Raw genomic sequence first — 20,895 nt, forward strand, 5'->3', positions numbered from 1 at the left:
CTGCATTTTTATAAACTAATTTGCAGCTGAATTTAGAGGCTGTTGTGTGGCATGAAACTGTACTGTAATAACTTATTTAAACTTTTTTTTTTTTCTGCCAGTGGAGCAGTCAAAATACTTCACCATAAACCAGAGGAGTCAGGAAAGTTATTTATCATGGCTCCCATTAGTACACTAACAACATGAGCTATCGCGACTGCACACGTTCCTGATTAAGCCTAATGCTACTCTCCTAAGTACAAGGACATTATGTTAAAATAAGAAAAGATATGAATATTTCTCCAGTTCATAGTATTACAATCATTGGATCTTGGCTTCATTTTTATACACACTGCTGTTTTTATATTTTTCGTAACTTAATATAACATAAAAAAACCCCCTCTGTATTCCACATTTATTTCTTCTTTTGTGTGCGCCTTTATTCTGTGGATGTTAAAACATAAAAAATAAATACCATTAAATGGAAGGGACCCAAATCATAAATTGACCCCACGTGGGTTTCAGAAGTGACCTTTATGCTATAGCCCTGAGGCGTATACATACATCTAGAGTGTGTGGGTGTGGGGATCAGAGATGGTATGTGTGCGTATACATATATACAAATAAATCTGACGATTAGTAACATAGATTTTATTTCGATACAAAACTACAAGTCACTGGCCATAAAGCTACATCATGACTCATTAAACCCTGACCCACAGGAAATGCCTGGCTGAATATTACAGCAAAACATATGCACTTTCACCTACAATGAAAGAAAAATGCAGAAAAAAAACCCATCTTTTACCACACCAGGGAAATTTAGAACAAATATAACATGGAAAGCACGAAAGCTGCCATACAGTATTCAACATGCAAGAATTACAAAGTGCTTTGATATTCTGTGTGTGTTGGGGCGGGGGAGGGGAACACACTTTATCAAATCAAATCATATCTAATTTCTTTTGGTCACGGTAAAGAGGAACAGAGGTCTGATCTAGTGATTAGAGTCATGCACCATGAAATGCGAGAACACCCAGGATGCAAATCTGTTATCTTCATGTTTTGGCAAACCTAGAAGAAGAAAGCCATTCCTGTTCTCCCCATATCATCCTTGCATGCTGTCCAGGTGCCAGTGAAAAAAAAACATGTTGAGGCACTCAGCTCAGAGGCGGCACTACACATTTGAATCCTGACTCAGTGAAAGGAGCTATATGAATGCACAATGCTCTCATTAGCACACCTTCCCTGCAGAACAGGTTAGACAAACATCTCTATCAAACAATATAGGTGCAAAGGAGCCTGCCTGGACTAGAATGACACCTTCTCCCCGCCCCCCGACGTCCGTTCCAGTCCTAGCTTTTTGTGACTCTATGAAAAGATTTCTTTAAACTGATGTGCCCCATTGAACTAGCCCATGCAATCCAGTGATTTACCATTACACAGGGAATCTGGCTCAGTGTATCTGGAGTTTGGCTTCAAGGAAGATCCTGGTGCTTTTAGAAAACATTTGTTACAACAGAGATCAGTATAACTGTGTTCCACTCTATAAACTGAGCTGTAATTTTAGAGAGTTCATACATAAAACCCACAGAAAGTCTTGGAAAAGATGTAAGCCAGGCTCGGTTGATGTGATTTGCATTTTACAGGACTTCAACAGCAATACAGTCCACGACTTTCTTGCTTTCATCTCCAAATGGTTGTTTCCAGCATTTATTTAACCAAGCCAACCATTATTTCACTGACATCCCAAAGTTTCCTTGCAACTAAATCATCTGTTGCTTTAGGAAGCAGCTCTTCCTCTTTGCAGTCCCCAAAGTACTTCCCAGACACCCCATCTACTTCTGGAGATGAGGCCAAATAGACAGGGGTCTGAGCTCCCTCGGCTGGAGTTTTGAAAAACGCCCAAGACACCAAATTGAAAAGGGGTTTCGCTAATAGGGGAATGTTTATGTACCTTCCTAAATTAGTTCGGACAATCCCAGGGTGCAAGGAATTCACAGTGACCTGCGTACCTTCTAAACGTCTGGCCAGCTCCCTGGTGAACAATACGTTTGCCAGCTTGCTCCGACTGTAAGCAAAACTTTTATTATAACTTTGCTCGCTATTCAGATCTTCAAAGTCAATCTCGCCGTATTTGTAAAGCTTGGAGGAGACAACCACGATCCTGCTGGGAGCAGAGCTTTTCAGAAGGCCCAGGAGAAGGTGAGTCAGTAAGAAGTGGCCCAGGTGGTTGACACCAAATTGCATCTCAAAGCCATCTTCAGTCTTCATGTATGGACACTGGAAGATCCCCGCGTTGTTGATAAGGACATCTAGCCTGGGCTCTTGCTTTAAAAATGGTAAACAACAACAAAAACATTACAAGATTTCACTATATTGATATAGTGGCTTATTAATAAATAGCAGAAGCACTCAGGTACAATTCATGCATTCTCAGCAATATGAACAGATTCTAAAGTGGGAAGGAAATTCTGTAAACTATAAAAGAACAGAAAATTATTTCAAAATTGAGAGCAGACAGAAAACTGATGCATATAAGGGGGCTTTTTTCTCATCTCCTTGAACTGTTTGTGACTCTCGCCATCTCTGATCAAACCCAAAAAATAAAACAACATGCAACACAAAATTCTAGTTGCAATCCTTATAACACATGGAAGCAGTACTAGAACTCTTAAAATGTTCATGAAAAAGTAACCAGATTTAATACCCACTATTCAGACTGCTATTTAAATAGGTCAGGAAGAAACTGTATCATAGCTGGATGGTGGCACTACTTGTGAAAGTACAGAAAATCCAAACTGAGACCATGGAGGTCCTACATTGTGTGGATAGGGCAAGAGAGATATAATTTCCTGTTAACTTCCTTTGAGTCTGACAGACAAGTCCAGACAAGTGGGATTATGCTCTCTCACCGGCAGATGGAAGGAAAGAACTTCTTCCTTTTTCTGACATCATGCTTCTGGGATAGCAGGATATGGAATTGTAGCTTACTGCCCTAAGCTTCCTTTCCCTTTGGCACCCTATATTCCCTCTTTTTGTTCTATATATCTGTCAATGTTACTTAAGGATAGGTATATTATTAAGGAAAAAAGAAAAAAAGCAAGTTTGCTTACCATAAATGGTGTTTTCTGTAGATAGCACGATGAATTAGCCATGCTCAATGGGGTGATGTCATCAGGTGGCACTAGGCAGAACTGTCTCACAAAGCTAGTAGAACTTTCTGCTTTACTGGGCATGTACGGTAGTTTATTTATTTATTTATTTTTAGCTTTTATATTCCGATCTTCTTGCATTGGATACAAATCAAACCGGTTTACAGTGAACAATAAAACTTGCCAGTGGGCTTTACATAGAACAAGGAACATCTAAGCAAACTTTAAGTAACAAACAGATCGATACTCTAAGGCCGCGGTAGAAACAGTGCGGCAGTGCCAGGCGCACCCTCGTTCCCCGCACGCACAGTTCTCTTCACCTACCGCTCGATACTCTCTTCTAATTGCATGCAAATGCATGCCGCGGCTGCGAAGCGTTAGGCAAGCGTTAGGCCTGTGCAACCCATTTTACTGTATAGAGCGCCTATACAGTATCCTGGGTGCGCGGGCCTAACGCTTCACGGCCACGCTGGTATCTGTCATTTCAAATGTCATTTCAAATGACATTTGAAATGACAGGTACCAGGAAGTGGACAGTTATGTTCTCCGATGCTCGGCAAACTTTCCCCCAGCCCCCACTCACCTGCCCTGGCCGCGTCCGGTCTCCGGTGCAGCCCCAGTCCTGTCCCCTCCTCCTGAAGCAAAAAAAAAAAAACCGAAAAAGTAGCAAGAGAGCGAGGGGAGAGACGGGCAATCCTAGGCTTGGGCCTGCTAATCCCTTCTCCTTTCCTCCCGAAGCAGGGCGCGAAAAGCAGCCTTGCTCCGGGAGGAGGGGGGGGCAGTTTAAAGCGACGAAGCGACTTACTTTTGCAGCCCCCCCTCCGGACATCGGCGACGACCGCGGCTCCAGCCTCCAGCTGTCAGACAGACGCATCGCACGTGGGAAAGCGGCCCCTATGCGTGCAATTTGCTGCTCAAGACGTGACGTCACGACGTTTGGCGTCACGGCATGTGACGTCACGTCTTGAGCAGCCAATTGCACGCATAGGGGCCGCTTTCCCACGTGCGATGCGTCTGTCTGACAGCTGGAGGCAGGAGCCGCGGTCGTCGCCGATGTCCGGAGCAGGGGGGCTGCGGCGCAAGGAGAGAAGACGCAACTTACTCCAGCCAGCCCCCACTTCGGCAGCTCCCCTTTGGCAGCCCCCCTACGGCGGAGACGGCAATGTAAAGCGAGACGGACCTTCGGCAGAGACGACACTGTAAAGCGAGACAGACCGCGGCGCACGGAGAGGAGGAGAGAGAAGACGCAACTTACTCCAGCCAGCCCTCCTCCGGACAGCGGCTCCTCTGCCTCCCAGCTGACGGCGAAGATAGACGCCCGAACGGGTAGGCCCCTCATGCAATTTGACCTCAAGGCGTGACGTCGCGTGACGTCACACCTTGAGGTCAAATTGCACGAGGGGCCTACCCGTTCGGGCGTCTATCTTCGCCGGCAGCTGGGAGGCAGAGGAGCCGCTGTCCGGAGGAGGGCTGGCTGGAGTAAGTTGCGTCTTCTCTCTCCTCCTCTCCTTGCGCCGCGGTCTGTCTCGCTTTACAGTGCCGTCTCCGCCGAAGGTCCGCCGTGGTCCATCTCGCTTTACACTGCCATCTCCGCCGAAGGGGGGCTGCCGAAGGGGAGCTGCCGAAGTGGGGCCGCATTGGATTTTTTTTTTTCGCTTTTTTTTTTGCTTCGGGAGGAGAGAGAGGACTGGGGCTACCCTGGAGACCGGCACCCATGGACGCGACCAGGGCAGGTGAGCGGGGGCTGGGGGAAAGTTTGCCGCTTACCCTTACTCCTGCCTCTAACGCAGGGGTAGGGGTAGGCGGTAAACCAACAGGTTAAACGTGCGGCAAATCGGCAGGGAAAAAAAGCGATAGTCGGAGCGCGCGTCACAGTATCAGAGGGGAATAGCTAATTCCTTCATTATACAGCTAATTCTGTTCATTTACATATCATATACATGCTGCGTGCGGAAAGGGTTATGTGTCTGTTTTAAGAAGCGCTAAGGACGCGTGAAACTGGAGACTGTATCGCTGGATCGCCTTACGCGTCCGAATTGTGCGCTCCCAGCATGTTACAGACGGGAAATCTTCAACCGCACGTTACAGTATCGACCTGAAAGTATGAAAAGTTCCTGCACAATCCATAATTATAGAATTCTCTTCAGTCTATTTCAAAGCTGTATAGTCCTCTTCATGAGGAATGTTGTCCAGGGAGGAGGGAAGGAACGCATGGCTAATTCATTCTGCTATCTATGGAAAAGGCCATTTATAGAAAGCATACTTGCTTTTTTCCATCAATAAGCAGGCTGAATTAGCCATGCTCAATAGAGAGTCCCAAGCTTAGGGTTGCAGCCAGGAGTTGAGAATATTGTAACTCGGATTCCTTTGTGGGCAGCAATCTATGTTGATGCGAAATGGCTCAATATTGCTTGTCCCTGGGAACTAACTGAATTGGCCAGTTCATCATGATAATAATGTGATGTAAAATGTAAATCGATGACTAGGTCACAGCTTTACAAATTTCTTTGATGGGTACATTACGCAGGTGTGCGATGGATGTTATTGTTGCCTGCACTTGAAGTGCTTTTATTGGATGAGCCAATGGTAGCAATTTAGATGTGTAGCAGTATTGAATTCTAGAAGTGATCCAGTTTGACAAGGTTCGCTTTACTACTGATGTCCCCAGCCTGTTAGGGTCATAAGAGACAACAGCTGAGAGGAACATCTATGCCCTTGTGTCCACTTTTGTAATAGGCTAATACTCGTTTGCATTCGAGTGTGTGCAGGTGTTACTCTTTCCTGTTTGTGCAGTTTCAGAAAGAATAATGGTAGGGTAATGCTCTGGCTGAGGTGAAAGGCCAACATAATTTTTGGCAAGAACTTTGGATGTGTATGTAATACTACCTTGTCATGGCAGAATTGTAGATAAGGAGGAAAATCTAATAAGGCTTAAAGTTCACGGACTCTTCTTGCCAAGGTCAAGGGGCTTGAATGGAGGTTCTATGAGTGCCTCAAGGATTATGTTAATGTCCCATGGTACTGGAGGCTTCTGAGTGGGAGGATTTAGGTGAAGAAGACTCCTCATGAAACATGATATTAGCAGGTGTACGAGATCAGGGCTCCGTTCTCTTGTTGATGATATGATTATGGTGATATGATTATGGTGCTGAGATGCACTCTAATTGAGGAGATTGTTAGCCCTATTTGGGCCAAGTGATGGAAATACAGCTGACATATAAAAGGATTGATCGTGTGGTTTTCAGACCACTGGGAGTAGCAGTTCCACTTGAAAGCGTAATTCCGAGTCATAGGTTTCCTTGCCACGACCACTATGTTATGTGTGTCTTTGGGCAAGTCTAAATGGGCGAGGGTTATCGTTTCAACATCCATGCTGTGAGGTTTAGGGAAGGCTGAAGAGGATGTAGAAGGGCTCCTTCTTCCTGCATTCATAGTGATGGGCTGGTCTCTAAAGCCAGAGGACTTACTGAATACTGTACGAGGTACGCATATCAGGTTTGTCTTGGCCAAGCCGGTGCAATTATGATAATCCTGGCTCGATTGTGAATGAATTTCTGAACTGTTTTGGCTATGAATGGGATCTGTGGGAAGGCATAGGAAAGTCCCTCTGCTCACGAGATTAGAAAGTATCTGGGGTCCCTCTGTTCAGACTGGGACAGATGGAGCAGAATCGTTTTACCTCCCTGTTCCCCTCAGTGGCAAACAGATCTATCCAATGGCGTCCCCCATTGGTTGAAGAAAGCCAATGGCCACCCTTTGGAAGAGTGACCACTCATGGGGTTGGAAGATCCTGCTCAGTCTGTCTGCTTCGGTTTTGGCAATTCCTGGGAGGTATGCAACCTGCAGCGTTGCTGAATTGTGATCTGCCCACTCCCAGATCTGCAAGGCTTCCTGATAGAGTTTCCACGATCCCATTCCGCCTGGTTTGTTTACAAAGAACATGGCGAATTGATTGTCAGTATGAATCATTATGTTTTTCCCTTTGAGTAAGTGAAGGGAGACTATCAACACATATCTCATCACTGAGTTCCAATACATTTATGTACAGTCCTCTTTCCTGTTGAGGCCAGGGATTTGTGTTTTGAAATGATGTATATGTGCTCCCCATCCTAGTGGAGGCGTTGGTGGTTAGTATGATCTGGTGCAGCATTGGCTTTTGAGGCGCACCGTGTTGAAGTATCTGTGGTCAAAGCCACCAGCAGATGTCTGTCTTCATGCAGCTCATCATTTGAACTTTGGATGATAGAAGATCAAAGAACTGATTCCATTGAAAACGGAGGCCCCAATGCAGGCAACGCATGTGTAGGTGGGTTAAAAGGTACTACATGTAGCACTGCTGTCATATGTCCTAGAAGAACTAGAATGTGGTGTGCAGAAGCTGACCACTGGTGAAGCAGACGAGTAAGTAAGTTGTGTAAGGTCTGAGCTCTATCCTTAGGAAAGAAGGCTCTTGCTCATACAGAGCAGATCTGAGCCCCTGTGAATTGTAGGGCTTGGGTTAGTTTTGGTATTGACTTTTCGTAGTTGATCAGGTTTCCAGGCAACTGATTGTCATACTTGTGTCCATTAGGAGGGCCTGTTTGTAGGGGGCTACAATCAGCCTGTAGTGCAGGTATGGAAAAAACTCAAATTCCTGACCTACACAAGTGGCTACCGCCACAGTAAGGTATTCCATGAAGACTCTAGGGGCAGATTGGAGTCCAAATGGGAGAACTTTGAATTGATAGGTTTGCTCCCAACCTTGAAGCAGAGATATTGCCAGCAAGAAGGATGTATGGGGCTATGTGCATATGGATCTTTGAGGTCTAGTGAGCACATCCAGTTGAGTGATTACATGAATAGCAATATCATTCCAATGGATGTCATTTTGAACTTTTCTTGGCAGATATGCTTATTGAGCATGTGTAGATCGAGTATTGGGTGAAGATCACCTGTTTTCTTGGGGATGAAGAAATATTGGCAGTAGTACCCCTAATTGTAATGGGGTGAAACGAGCTATCTGATGGGTCTGTTTCAAGTGTTTTGAAACTTCTTGCGCTAAAATGCCATGCTGTGATGGGTCGAATGGAGGAAGACTCAAGTGAGGCGTTTGATGACAGTTAAGGAAGTTGAAGTAATAACCGTATTTCACTATATTTAACACCCACTGTTTTGTTATCTTCTTCCAGGCTTCAAAGAAGTGGTGAATTCTGCCTCTGACCAGTCTCCCCTGCTGTGGCAATGGTCCGGCTAAAAACTGGATTGGGATTTGGTCGGTGGTTGCTTCTGTGGTTTCTGGTTGTGTCGATCCCTTTGCTAGCCCTGAATTTGTGTCGGTTGGGGCTGCCGCTGGGTTGGTTGATATGAGTATGAATGATAAGACTGGTAAGGTCTATACTAACTGCGTGGGTAAAACAGGTGCTTGTACTGGGGGTAGAGGCATTTAGATAGATTTTGCTGATCTCCTGTCCCGGAAAGAGACTGAACAGCCACATTCTGCTCTTTGAGCTGGGAGAGTGTCTCCCTCAGCTTTTCACCAAAGAGATTGTCTCCCAGACACGGAGGGTCTGCCAGCTTTTTGTGTACATCCTCTCAAATGGTACTTGCCAGGAGCCAGGCCAACCAAGGTGCTGCTATGGAGGTGTCAAAAGCTTCATAGACAGACTGAAACAGGTGGCGGAGTCCCTCTTTGAGGTCATGCAGTGGATGCGTGGAGATCTGCTGGCCTGATTCAGATTTTATGTTGGGCTTTAGCTCTTGCACACATTTGTAGAGATATTGTATCATGTAGAACTGAGGGAGTTATATCCTTGAGGTGAGCATTACGTTTAAGCCCCATGAGGGTATCATCTGACGTCTAGGCAGGTGCATGTTTCACTGCCCTCAGGAAACAAGTGATGTCCGGGTATGAGCCCAGCGAGGTCACTTGCACTCTACCCTTGTAACATGTTAATGTGGCCACCTGCACGTTGAATTAATTTAGGACCAACCCTTTGTCTAAGCCTCCTGTAGAAAACTGCAGGATCTCTGTCAGCTGGACTTTCTGCGGGACAATACTTACCTTCCTACACCACTTCTCAAACACTTTCCAGACTGCCATAGGCTAGAAACATGGATTTTTTCCTTGATATTAACAAGGTGCCCACCACTGCTTCTAATTAGCCATGACTTCTCAACTTCCTCCTCTCAAGAACCAGGCTGTCAGACAATAGTGACCTGGGTCTTCCATCACCACTAGGCCCTGTCTGAGAAATCCTTTGGCCATGCCTAGTTTCAGGGCCCTACCTCTGCCTAATACTAGATTCACAGTCTTCTGGGCCAGTCCAGGGCTAACCCACTGATACACAATCCTTTACCTTGCTATCATTGGCCAAGGAGGAAATACATACAGCAACTGATCTGTTGGCCAGAGCTGAATCAGTGCATCTATGCCCCTTGCCTTCCTGGTCCCTGCTGAAAAACTTTCTCACATTCGCTTTCCTCTGAGATGCCACCAAATCCCAACGACTTCCATTTGTTCCATTTGACAGCCTGAACCTGCTTAGGTAAGCTGGCTTTGAATTTTCTGTGCCTATGTGTCTGGCTGTCAGAACTATGAGATTCTCCTCCGTCCAGCTCACTAGTTTCGTGGTCTCTCTTTCCAAATGTGGGCATCAAGTGCCTCTTCCCTATTTACGTTACTGCTATTGTGCTGTCCGACATTACCTTTACTACTCTCGCTCCTACCTGCATGCATAGCTCACTGAATGCTATTCTCACTGCCTTCAGCTCTAAGAGATTCAGTGACAAAGCAGACTCCTTCTCAGTCAATCTGCCTTAAGCCATGAGCCCCTTGCTGTGCACCCCCCCAGCTGGAATATATCAGCGTGGTCCATTCTGGAGGTACCAAGGTCACTCCTGCAAATATAGGGGCGGATTTTAAAAGGGTTACGCACGTAAGTTACGTGCGTAACCCTTAAAAAAAACCCTGTGCGTGCCGAGTCTATTTTGCTCGGCGGCGCGCACAAGCCCCGGGACGCGCGCATGTCATAGGGCTTGCAAAAAGGGGTGGGGCATGGGCGGCCCGGGGCGGGGCAGAGCATGGCCTGGCCTGAGCCTCCAGGCACAGCGGCCATTTCCTGCTGTGCCCGGGATCGCGGGCCGGCCATTGGCCAGCGCGCGTAACTTCTTCAACAAAGGTAAGGGGGGGGGTTCTAGGTAGGGCTGGGGGGGCGGGTTATAAAATCAGGCGTAGATTTGTTCGCACCAGGTTGTGCGAACAAATCTGCGCCCGCGCACAGGTTTTAAAATCTGCCCCATATTGTGTCCTTCCAGCTATCACCAGAGGCTCCCTATGGCCTCGGCTGATAATCTGAGGATTTCTTCAAATCTCTTGCTGCTGGGGTTCCACCGGGAGAGCAGCACCCTCTGCAATGGGCGCATATGTGCCCTTGCTCACTCTATGACTGCAGGCATAGAGCCCAGGTCCTGCAAGTAATCTCTTGCCTTGGGCCTGCTGCTCCCTTGTGGCTTTCTTATTTGGGCCCTTAGCTTTTTGGTTCTCTCTTGTGTCAAGACGACATTCCTCTGTCTGGTATCGAACTGCGCCCCCAGGTATGTCAAATTCTGGAATTGCTGCAGATGGCTTCATTCACCACCCATCCCAATGTTTCAAGGAGGGATCTTACTCTCCTGGTAAATTTGACCTGGTCCTGATTAACCAGTCGTCCAGATAATGGGTGGACAGGGATACCTTCCTTTCTCAGTGTGGCTGCCATCACTGCCATGACCTATGTAAAGTTTCTTGGTGCTTTGGCCAGCGCAATAGTAAGGGCTTAAACTGGAAGTGTTTCCCCAGTATAGAAAACTTCAAGAACTTCTGATGGAAATATGCAGATAAGCCTCCTCCAGGTCCAAGAAAGTCAAATACTCCCCCTTCCTGACTGTTCTCCTCACCGATCTTAGGGTTTCCAGCCAGAAACTTGGCACTCTGAGTGCTTGATTCACTCTTTTCAAAAAGTCTAGTACTGGGCAAAATGTCCCCTCTTTCTTGGATACCACAAAATATAGGGAATAGCAACCTCTTCCTCTCTCTGACTTGAGTACGGGCACTATCGCTTCTAGTGCCAATAATCTGTCTAGCGTCCCCTGTATATCATCCCTCATTTTAGCAAATCTGCAAGGGAACTGTAGAAAAAATTCTGGGATTGGGGCAGCTAATTCTAGGGTGTAGCTTTGCTTAATAATCTCCAAGACCCACAAGTCGGGCTTACTCCTCAAAGAATGCTGATAAGCAGCTGCCCACCTGGGGAATCGAGAAGTGAGTCCCCCAAACCATCATTTAGCACCCCTGACGTCCCCAGTCGCTTGACAGACTTCCCTCTGGGGACCCCCACTGGTGCCCCCAAAAGAGCTGTTTCAACTGGGGCTTGATGCCCTGGGTATTCTGTCCCTTGATCGGTCTAAACTGTAGATATTTGTTTGTCTAGCCTTAAATCTAAAAGTTTTACCACTTACTCTAGTCTAGTGCAATCCTGCGGTAGCTTTTGTGCTTTTGCTTCTCCTAGGCCTGCGTGTGACAAAGAGAGGAGAAAGTTGCAAGCAAACCCCCCCCCCCCCCCCTCCAATTCACAACAATCTCAGGGTACCTGGAAAGCAAACCTTTCCAGGTATGGAGAGTAGAGCATTATTTTTTATCCTTATTATTTTTAATTATTTGTATCTGCTGTTTTGAAATATTTTATTGGGGTCTGTAAATTTATTGGATATTCCATTCATCAGCTGTTCTGAAATAATCTGTTCTTTTTCTTAATATGGTTTTGCTGCTATTGCTTTTATATTTCTTGATTTGTTGTAGGAGGACTGGTGATATTTCTCTTTTTCCTTTTCTTATACTGCATACAATATCTCTGGCTTGTTACAGTTTCCAATTCAGTTTGGGGCGGATTTTAAAAGGGTTACGGGTGGGGGCATGGCCAGAGGCCTCCAAAGGCTTGCTAGGCCGGGGGATCGCTCACGCAACCTACGCCTGCCCGGAGGCAGGTGCAACTTAAATAATAAAGGTGTGTGGGGGGGGGGGGGGGGGGCGAAAGGAAAGTTCCCTCCGAGGCCGCTCCAATTTTGGAGCGGCCTCGGAGAGAACAGGGAAAGCCATCGAGGCTCCCCTAGGGCTTGGCGCGCGCAAGGTGCACAAGTGTGGATTTTAACACATGTGCGCAGCTGCATGCACATGTTATAAAATTGGGCCTAGATTTGTGTGCACCGGGTTGCACGCATAAATCTACGCCCACGCGTAGGTTCAAAAATCTGGCCCTTTTTGTCTACATGTTTCTATTTATGCTTTATGGTCTCTTTATTCTTTGTTAGGTGAGGGTCTGCACATGGTACTGAGGTGAGGTATTCTGCTGGCATGTAGATTCTGTGTAGGGCTCTATAGCAGCCTGGCTTGTTCTGTTTTCCTAATAGAGGAGTATTGGAATTTTAAGGCCTGGTGTAATATTTTCAGTGTTGCCTTTTCTTAAGTAACGGGGTTACAGTTTGAGTGCTGGAAGTTGGTGTCATTCTTAACCATAAAAGTAATACTGGGACTTTTTATTTTTGCCGTGGATTATAATGAGCAGTGTATCTGACATGTGAGCGTTGTCTGTCAGGTGTGTCATAATGGGAAAAAGGTTAAGAACCACTGCTTTAAAGGGTAACCCATTAAGCCTTGACTTGGACGCAGCATCTGTTTTAACCACTACTGATGCCACTTGCTTGGCTGATGTCCTAATTAAATCATAAAGGATATCCACTGCAAAGGCTGCACTAGACACTACCTTTCTCACCTCCAGTCCCACTTCCTCCCTCAAGAGTAAGCACTCCACCAATGCTCTAGCCAGATACCCACTGCAGATTGCTGCCTGTGCGAGGCTAGCTATTCCAAAGGATTTCTTCCTATCCTGTGGATCCTTAAGGGCTGCGTCTCCCTTCACCAGGATCATTGTCTTCCTATATACAGCTGTCACCAGTGTATCTACCTTGGGCAGCTCAGAGGCTCTCTGCTCATGCCTGCTGCAGTGGAGTATAAAGTGCTTGTCGCTTGCCTTCATGTTAGAGCTGCTTCTGGTTCCTCTCATTCTCTGATGGTTGAGTGGAGAGGAAAAGGCTCTAGCTGGCTTTCTAATTCCTTGGAGGGTAGGCTCACTCTCCCTGTGCCTCTGCCCCTCCTTCTCCTCTTCCTGTAGGCTTCGAGCCTGCATCACTTTTCCCAGAAGGGAGCCCAATTCCTCCCTCCTGCCGCCTTACTACAGCACCTTTACACTCTCTCTCTCTCTCTCCTTCTTCCAAGTGTGAATTCTCCAAGGGGTTTCAGAACAACATAGTAATGATGGCAGGAAAAAACCAAATGGTTTATCCAATCTGCCTAGCAAGTTTCCTATGGTAGTGACTGTTGCTCTGTGCAGGTTACCCCATGTTTTGGTTAAGGGAGAAACTGCCACTCCATGCAGGTTACTCCCAAGCCTTCTGTTAAGGGTAGTAATACTACTAGCAACATTTTCACGGGGTGAGCAGCCTTGATAATTTAGACAATGCTACCTGAGTGTGCTTTGCTTTTGGATTTGGCCGTAGAAGCAGTCCTGAGCTTTTTCTTTAATATCTGCATATCAGACAGTAGAAATCGGGAAGCAGTGTTGGCTGACATCTGAATCCAATTCCTCTTTTACCCCCGCCGTTGAAGCAGAGGGTGATGTTGCAATTGCGTCAAAATCATGAAAGTTAACAGGTTAAGGGTAGTAACTGCCACACTTCGCAGGTTACCCCCCCCCCCAAAGCACCCTGTTCTTCATTTCCATGCCCTAGCCTTTAGGGATTCAATGTATATCCTATGCCTTTTTGAATTTGTTTAATGTTTTTGTCCTCACCACCTCTTCCAAAACGGCATTCCAGAAGAAATATTTCTTGATGTGGGCTCGGAGTCACGTCCCCTGGAGTTTCATTTCATGACCCCCTTGTTCTACAATTTCCTTTCTAACAGAAAAGGTTTGAAGTTCATGCATCATTAATGCCTTTCAGGTATCTGAAGGTCTGTATCCTATCTCCCCTGCACCTTCTCTCTTCCAGGGTGTACATATTTAGATCCTTCAACCTCTCCTCATAAGTCTTTTGATACTGACTCCACACCATTTTTGTTGCTCTTCTCTGGACTGCCTCCATCCTGTCTCTATACTTTTTGAGATACGAGCACCAGTAATGAACGCAGTACTCCAGGTGAGGCCTCACCCAGGACCTATACAAGGGGATTATCACCTTTTTCTTACTGGTTATTCCTCCTTCTATGCACTCCAGCATTCTTCTGGCTTTAGCTATCGCCTTGTTACATTGCTTCACAGTCTCCTCCCCCTGGTTCATTATCAGAGCCCCAAGAGGAGAGAAATGGGGGAATGGAAGTAGCCGGATTCCCTCTGGGCCTGCTGATCCGGAGTACCTGATAGTGACCTGGCTCTCTTCTCCTGGCCTGCTGGATTTTTTTCTCATCTTCCTATATGACTCATGCATCAACAAACTTAATTCTGTCGAAAATTCAGCCTCAGTCTCTCAGCTGAGAGAGAACCCCTGGGAGGCCCAGCCCCTTTAATTAGGCCTGCAGGTGCATCAGTAGCATCTACCCAGGTCAAACACTCTACTTGCACTGCCCTTCGGCTCAGTTCCTGACGTCTCTCTTCTCTTGGGGATTTAGGGGCATTGCACTGAAGCAAAATGAGCCCACTACTGAGCTCTGCCTCCATCCCCCACACTAATAGAATTTCCTGTCTCATTCCAAGTTCCGTGGGAGGCAGGGGGAGATAGAGCAAGAAGACTGTTGAAGGGGAAGATATCAGGCTCACTTTGTTCCTGCTCCGTCTGAGAAGGCTCTTCTCCCCTCAGGAACTGCACTATGCAGACCACGACTTGCTCCTGCCAACCAGGTCCCGCCGATCACTGGTCCTTGCTTCTTTAGGCCCAGCTGACCTCCCCTACCCCCTCTAAACCCAACACTAGGGCAGGAAGAAAAAGAAAGAGAAATACAAAAAGGTCTAAGAGAAAAAGGGATAAATATCCTATCTCCCTTTCTTTAACCTCCATATTCAATACAGGTTATATTTTATTTTTGCAGTCACCAGCTATCCCTCACCTACCACCACCAGCTGAAAGCAGAGAACTACTGAGGAACCACCCAGCAATCCCAGAAGATATAGCCAGGATGATATAAGAAAACATGAAGACATTCTCTGCCTCCAGCTGCTGACATGCAGAAGGATCCCAGTGATGTGGACTGGTCTGCAAGACAGAGAGGAAGCTACTTTTAAAATCTGAACATAAAACATAAGCCTTGCAATACTGGGTCAGACCAAAGGTCCATCAAGCCCAGTATCCTGTTTCCATCAGTGGCCAATCCAAGTCACAAGTACCTAGCAGGATCCCAAGGGGAAGATAGATTTCATGAGGCTTATACCTGGGATAAGTAGTGGATTTCCCCAAGTCCACCTTAATAATGGTTTATGGCCTTTTCCTCCAGGAACTTGTCCAAACCTTTTTTAAACACAGCTAGATTAATAGCTTTCACCACATCCTCTGGCAACGAATTCCAGAGCTTAATTATGTGCTTAGTAAAAAAAAAATAGTTTCCCCTATTAGTTTTAAATGTATCAACTAGTAACTTCATTGTGCGTCCCCTAATCTTTATACTCTTTGAAAGAATAAAAAACTGATTAACATTTACTCGTTCCATTTCACTCATTACTTCAGACACCTCTAACGTATCTCCCCTCAGCCGTCTCTTCTCCAAACTGAAGAGTTCTAACCTCTTTAGCCTTTCCTCAAAGGGTAATCGTTCTATCCCCTTTGTCATTTTCTCACCCTTCTCTGTACCTTTTCTAATTCTGCTATATCTTTTTTGAGATGTGGTGAACAGAACTGAACACAATATTCACAATGAGGTCGCAGCATGGAGCAATACAAAGGCATTATGATATTACTCTTATCCACATTAAATTTAATTTGCCATTTGCATGTCCAATTTCCCAGTGTTGCAAGGTCCCCTTATACAATTTCTCACAATCCTCTTGTGATTTAACAACTTTGAAAACTTTTGTGTCTTCGGCAAATTTGATCACCTCACTTGTCGTTTCCATTTCCAGGTAGTTTATAAATACATTAAAAAGCATCAGCCCCAGAACAGATCCCTGGGGCACTCTACGTTTCACCTTTCTCCATTGGGAAAATTGACCATTTAATCCTACTCTCTGTTTTCTATCTTTTAACCAGTTCGCAGTCCACAATAGGACACTGTCTTCTATCCCATGACTTTTTAATTTCCTAATAAGTCTCTCATAAGGGACTTTGTCAAAAGATTTCTGGAAATCCAGATATACTGTATCAACTGGCTCACCTTTATCCACATTTGTATACGTCCTCAAAAAAATGTAGCAGAAGCGTGAGACAACATTTCTTTTGGCTAGATCCATGTTGGCTTTTCCCATTAAACTATGCCTATCTCTATGTTCTTTATGATAGTTTCTACCATTTTGCCTGGTACAGACATCAGACTCCCTAGTCTGTAGTTTCCTGGATCACCCCTTGATCTGTTTTAAAAAAACTGGCGTTAAATTGGCAACCCTCCAGTCTTCAGGTACCACTGACAATTTTAATGATTGTGTACAAATTACTAATAGCAGGTCCACAATTTCATTTTTCAGTTCTTTCAGTACTTTGGGATGTATACCATCTGGTCCAGGTGAGTTGCTAACTCATTAGTTTGTCAACTTGCCCTATTGTGTCCTCCGAGTACGCTGAGATTTATTTCAGTTCTTCTGAATCACCACTTTTGAATATTATTTCTGGCTTGGGTATTTCTCATATCTTCTTAGTGAAGGCTGAAGCAAAGAATTAATTTAAAGGCTGACACAGAATGGTGCGCTCAGTTGAGCGCACCGTTTAACACGCGATTGGCCACGCATTTCCCACTGGCATCTATTACCCCTTATACTGTAAGGGATAATAGCGCGTGGAAAACATGCAGCCAACCCCCCCTCCCCCCCCCCCCCCCCCCCGAAACTTACAGCACTCATCACAAGCAAATGCATGTTGATGAGCCAATTAGTCACCCCGAATACTGAAATTAAAATGTGTGGCCAAGCCGCACAGTTTACTCTCAGAAATTAATTAATTAATTAATTAATGCCTGCCAAGGCAACCCTGAAAAGTGAACAGAAAAGCAGAAAATTCTGCTTTTCTGTACACCCTCCGACTTAATATGCTAGCGATATTAAGTCGGAGGAACCAAAAATTTAAAATTTTTTAAAAAGTCTGCCTGCTGGTCGGCAGGTTCGAAAATGAACGCTCAATTTTGCCGGAATCCGTTTTCCGAACCCGTGGCTGTCAGCGGGTTCGAAAACCAATGCTGGTAAAATTAAGCGTTGGTTGTCGGACCTGCTGACAGCCGCCTCTTCCACTAATAAGGAGGTGCTAGGGACGCGCTATTGTCCCTAGCACCTCCTTATTAGCACCCAGCCTCATTTGAATAGAGAATCGCGCACCCAGGAGAGGTGCCTGGGCACACATCAGGAGAGTGAGCGCTCAACACGGAGCGCCGGCTCTCCCGCACATTTTATTGAATCAGCCTGTTAGTCGCTCTGCTATGGCTTTATCAACCCTAAGTGTCCCTTTTACCCCTTGATCATATAATGGTCCAAATGACTCCCTCACAGGCTTTTTACTTCGAATATGCCTGAAAAAGTTATTATGAGTTTTTGCTTCCACGGCAAGCTTCTCTTCAAAGTCTCTCTTTGCCTTCCTTATCAATGCTTTGCATGTGACTTGCCAGTGCTTATACTGTATCCTATTTTCTTCACTCGGATCCCTTTTCCATTTCTTGAAATATGTTCTTTTAGCTATTATAAACAAGGTCCATGCATGATGTAAACTCTTAACCTCTGCAGATGCTCCTTTCAGTTTTTTCCTAACCATTGTCCTCATTTTATTATAGTCACCTTTTTGATAGTTATTTGCTGTCACAGTAGATTTCTTTAACATCCTCCCTCCAATTATTAAGTCTGGTCATCCACTTGTCTATGTCATCAGGGCTGGCTGCCACTCCCCAATAATCACCCAGGCCATCATTTAGCCCCAGGATAGAGGGATTTCCCCTGTTTTATATTCCTTTACCAACCTTAGTACATATTTCACCACAGCTCTTTCTGAAACCCTGCAGCCCTAGTTACTAACCAGAGAACAGACTGGTGATATTACATAATGAATCAATTACAATACAAACCCACTTATCTAAAAGTCTATTTCAGCATTTAATCATCTAAAAATAATATATTTAACAACTGTTTTATACTATCTTCAGCCAAAAAGCTTCTGTAATCTATTGGGATATGAGATGTGTAAAATATATGCAGGTCTCCTTTGCACTGACTGCACTATTGTTGGTATGGGAGAGAGCTATCAGGTTACCCTTGTTCCATAAGGGTGAATTTGGGATCAATCTTGGATTTGAACTAGCATACGTGGTGGCATATGTAGCCCTTGATGACCTATACAAGATATGCACCAGGATGGATCAGAATGGGTTGTTAGAACTTCAAGGCTGAGCCGAAATCTCCCTTCTGGAACTCAGTAGTTTGACAGCTGTGTATGAGGGGCTGCGGTATCGCAGGTGCATGATTTCAGTCACATGGTGGGATTCCCAAGCTAACATGAAGGCCAATTTTAGCATATATAGTCTTGCTTCCTTCACTTGTCATCAGAACTACAAATACCAGCATCCCCAGCTGCACTGAGGAGGCCTGACCTCGCTCCCAGCATTACCTGCAGCACCTCCCGGCAGAAGCTGCGTACGGAACTCAGCGAGGCCAGGTCCAGCTCTCTGACCAGTAGTTCCCCGGCGTCCGTAGCCGGCGGCTCCCCCAACTCCCGACGGATGTCGGCAGCGGCCGCCTCCCCGCGGCCCCGGTCCCGGCAGGCCAAAATCACCCTCGCCTGCCGCCGCACCAGCTCAGTGGCTGCCGCCCGGCCAATGCCACTGTTAGCGCCGGTGATAATCACCGTCTTTCCCCGCATGAGGCCTAGCGGGCAACGCTGGACGCCGGAGGAGAGGAAGCGGCGAGCAACGACCAGAATCACGCCGCCCAGCGCCCCAGCCAGCAGGACCCCGGTCACTGTCACCGCCATGCGCTGCGGCATCGTCCGAGCGGGCCCACCTGCAGGCAGTATCGGAAACTGCTCTCTGCCTGCCATCCTACGCCTTGCTTCTGTTCAAATCACCAGGGTTTGACACAGGTTGGCCCAGAACACCGCCGCTAGCGCACTGTAATGTGGGATTTGTAGTTCTTAGTTCGGTTTTGTACAGCGGACACGTCCTCATTTCACAGTTCCCTTGCCTTAGACTCTTTTATTGGCATCAGCATTGCGTCCTCCGAAAACCTTTCTTGTAGTCATTGTTTTTCAGTAGAATGGTATTAGAGTACCCATCTCCCTTTTCCCGCCTACTGCCTTGATGCTAATGCAGTGGCATGTGGAAAAGGACAGTAGACAGTTTTGAGTTCCCAGAAAGTTAAACAAGGACTATTTACTGTAAGATTTAGTAAACTGCACCGTCTGCAGACAGCCTGATCGAGGCGGACGCGTAGCAACAGCAAAATATAAAGCAGTGAAAATGCGTTTTGTAAAGGTGCATGCAAGGAGTTCGATTATTTATTTTTGAAAACTCAAAAGATTCCACGTGTCTAAATTATTTGAAAGCTTTATTTGGATGTAATAATACTAGGGTTGCCAACTTTTCCATAGACCAGGACTAGACACTTGAGGACTGGGGGGTGGGGTGGGGGAATGGTACCCCCTCATTTGCATAAATTTTAGATTTGTGTCAGTGAACTGCCTAAACAGTGTATCTAAGTATCTGCAGAACCATTGGGAGCTGAGGGCTGTGCTGTGCACTACCTCCTTCTCCCTATGCTCTCAAAAGACAGTATAGGAAAGGAGGCAGGGATACAGCACAGCTCTTCTCCGATAGGCTCCGACCTGCCTTTCTCTTCCTCTCACTAAGAGGCCGTGGGAAAAAGGTGGATCCACCTCCAAAACCGGACATTAGGGTCCAGTCGGTACCTCTGACTGGACACTGTACAAAATGCCTGAAAAAACGTGGCTGTCTGGTCCAAAACTGGACAGTTGGCAACCCTAACACCCCTGTTGTATAAGCAAATACGTCTTTTAAATCATAGACACCAGATCTAGTATGTCAGAATGGGGAATAATTTGAATAAATCCCTTAGATTTAGTTTATTCACATACACCCATGTTTTGTTTTCTGATTTTGTTATTTGTATGGATGTAATGCACAGGACCTTTGCTGTCAGCTCCACTGTTCAGTTAAAAGCATAACAATCAAAATTCTTCCAAAAAAGGCATTAGTGTCTGCTCTGAACACTAATCATGGAAGCAGCGGAATACATGATTTTATAAATTAAATAATTGCCAGTAAATATCAAACTTTGGGGGATTTATTACTTGACTCTACAATACTGAAAGAATCTCAGAAAATCAAAAGACAAATGCCAAAGGCTAAGAAAACCTTGTATGTATTTTATATATCTTTTTTCTTGTGCTTTCCTTCCCTGTTGGGGAAGTGAGACATTTAGGTACAATTGCTAACTTTTTGAAAAATAAAAAACAGAAACAGCCAACCCTTCTCCCTAACCTCCTCCCTCCTCTCTCTATAGTCAAGTGCCCCAATGTCTTGCCAGAACTACTCCCCTTCCCTTTCCCCATGGAATCTTTT

At 45.8% G+C, this 20,895-nt stretch overlaps 1 protein-coding gene across 1 annotated transcript; it reads right to left on the reverse strand.

Moving 5' to 3' along the window:
* Positions 1 to 615: 615 nt before the first annotated feature.
* Positions 616 to 19,590, reverse strand: RDH14 (retinol dehydrogenase 14). The gene is made up of 2 exons (XM_029595961.1): positions 18,927 to 19,590; positions 616 to 2,310 (listed from the first exon to the last, which is right to left on the reverse strand). Exons 1-2 carry the CDS (start codon positions 19,353 to 19,355, stop codon positions 1,693 to 1,695), a joined length of 1,047 nt encoding a protein of 348 aa, XP_029451821.1. The 5' UTR covers positions 19,356 to 19,590; the 3' UTR covers positions 616 to 1,692.
* Between the last annotated feature and the right edge of the window lie 1,305 nt (positions 19,591 to 20,895).

The sequence above is a fragment of the Rhinatrema bivittatum genome, chromosome 3 (genome assembly GCF_901001135.1).
Source record: "Rhinatrema bivittatum chromosome 3, aRhiBiv1.1, whole genome shotgun sequence".
Taxonomy (NCBI): Eukaryota; Metazoa; Chordata; class Amphibia; order Gymnophiona; family Rhinatrematidae; genus Rhinatrema; species Rhinatrema bivittatum.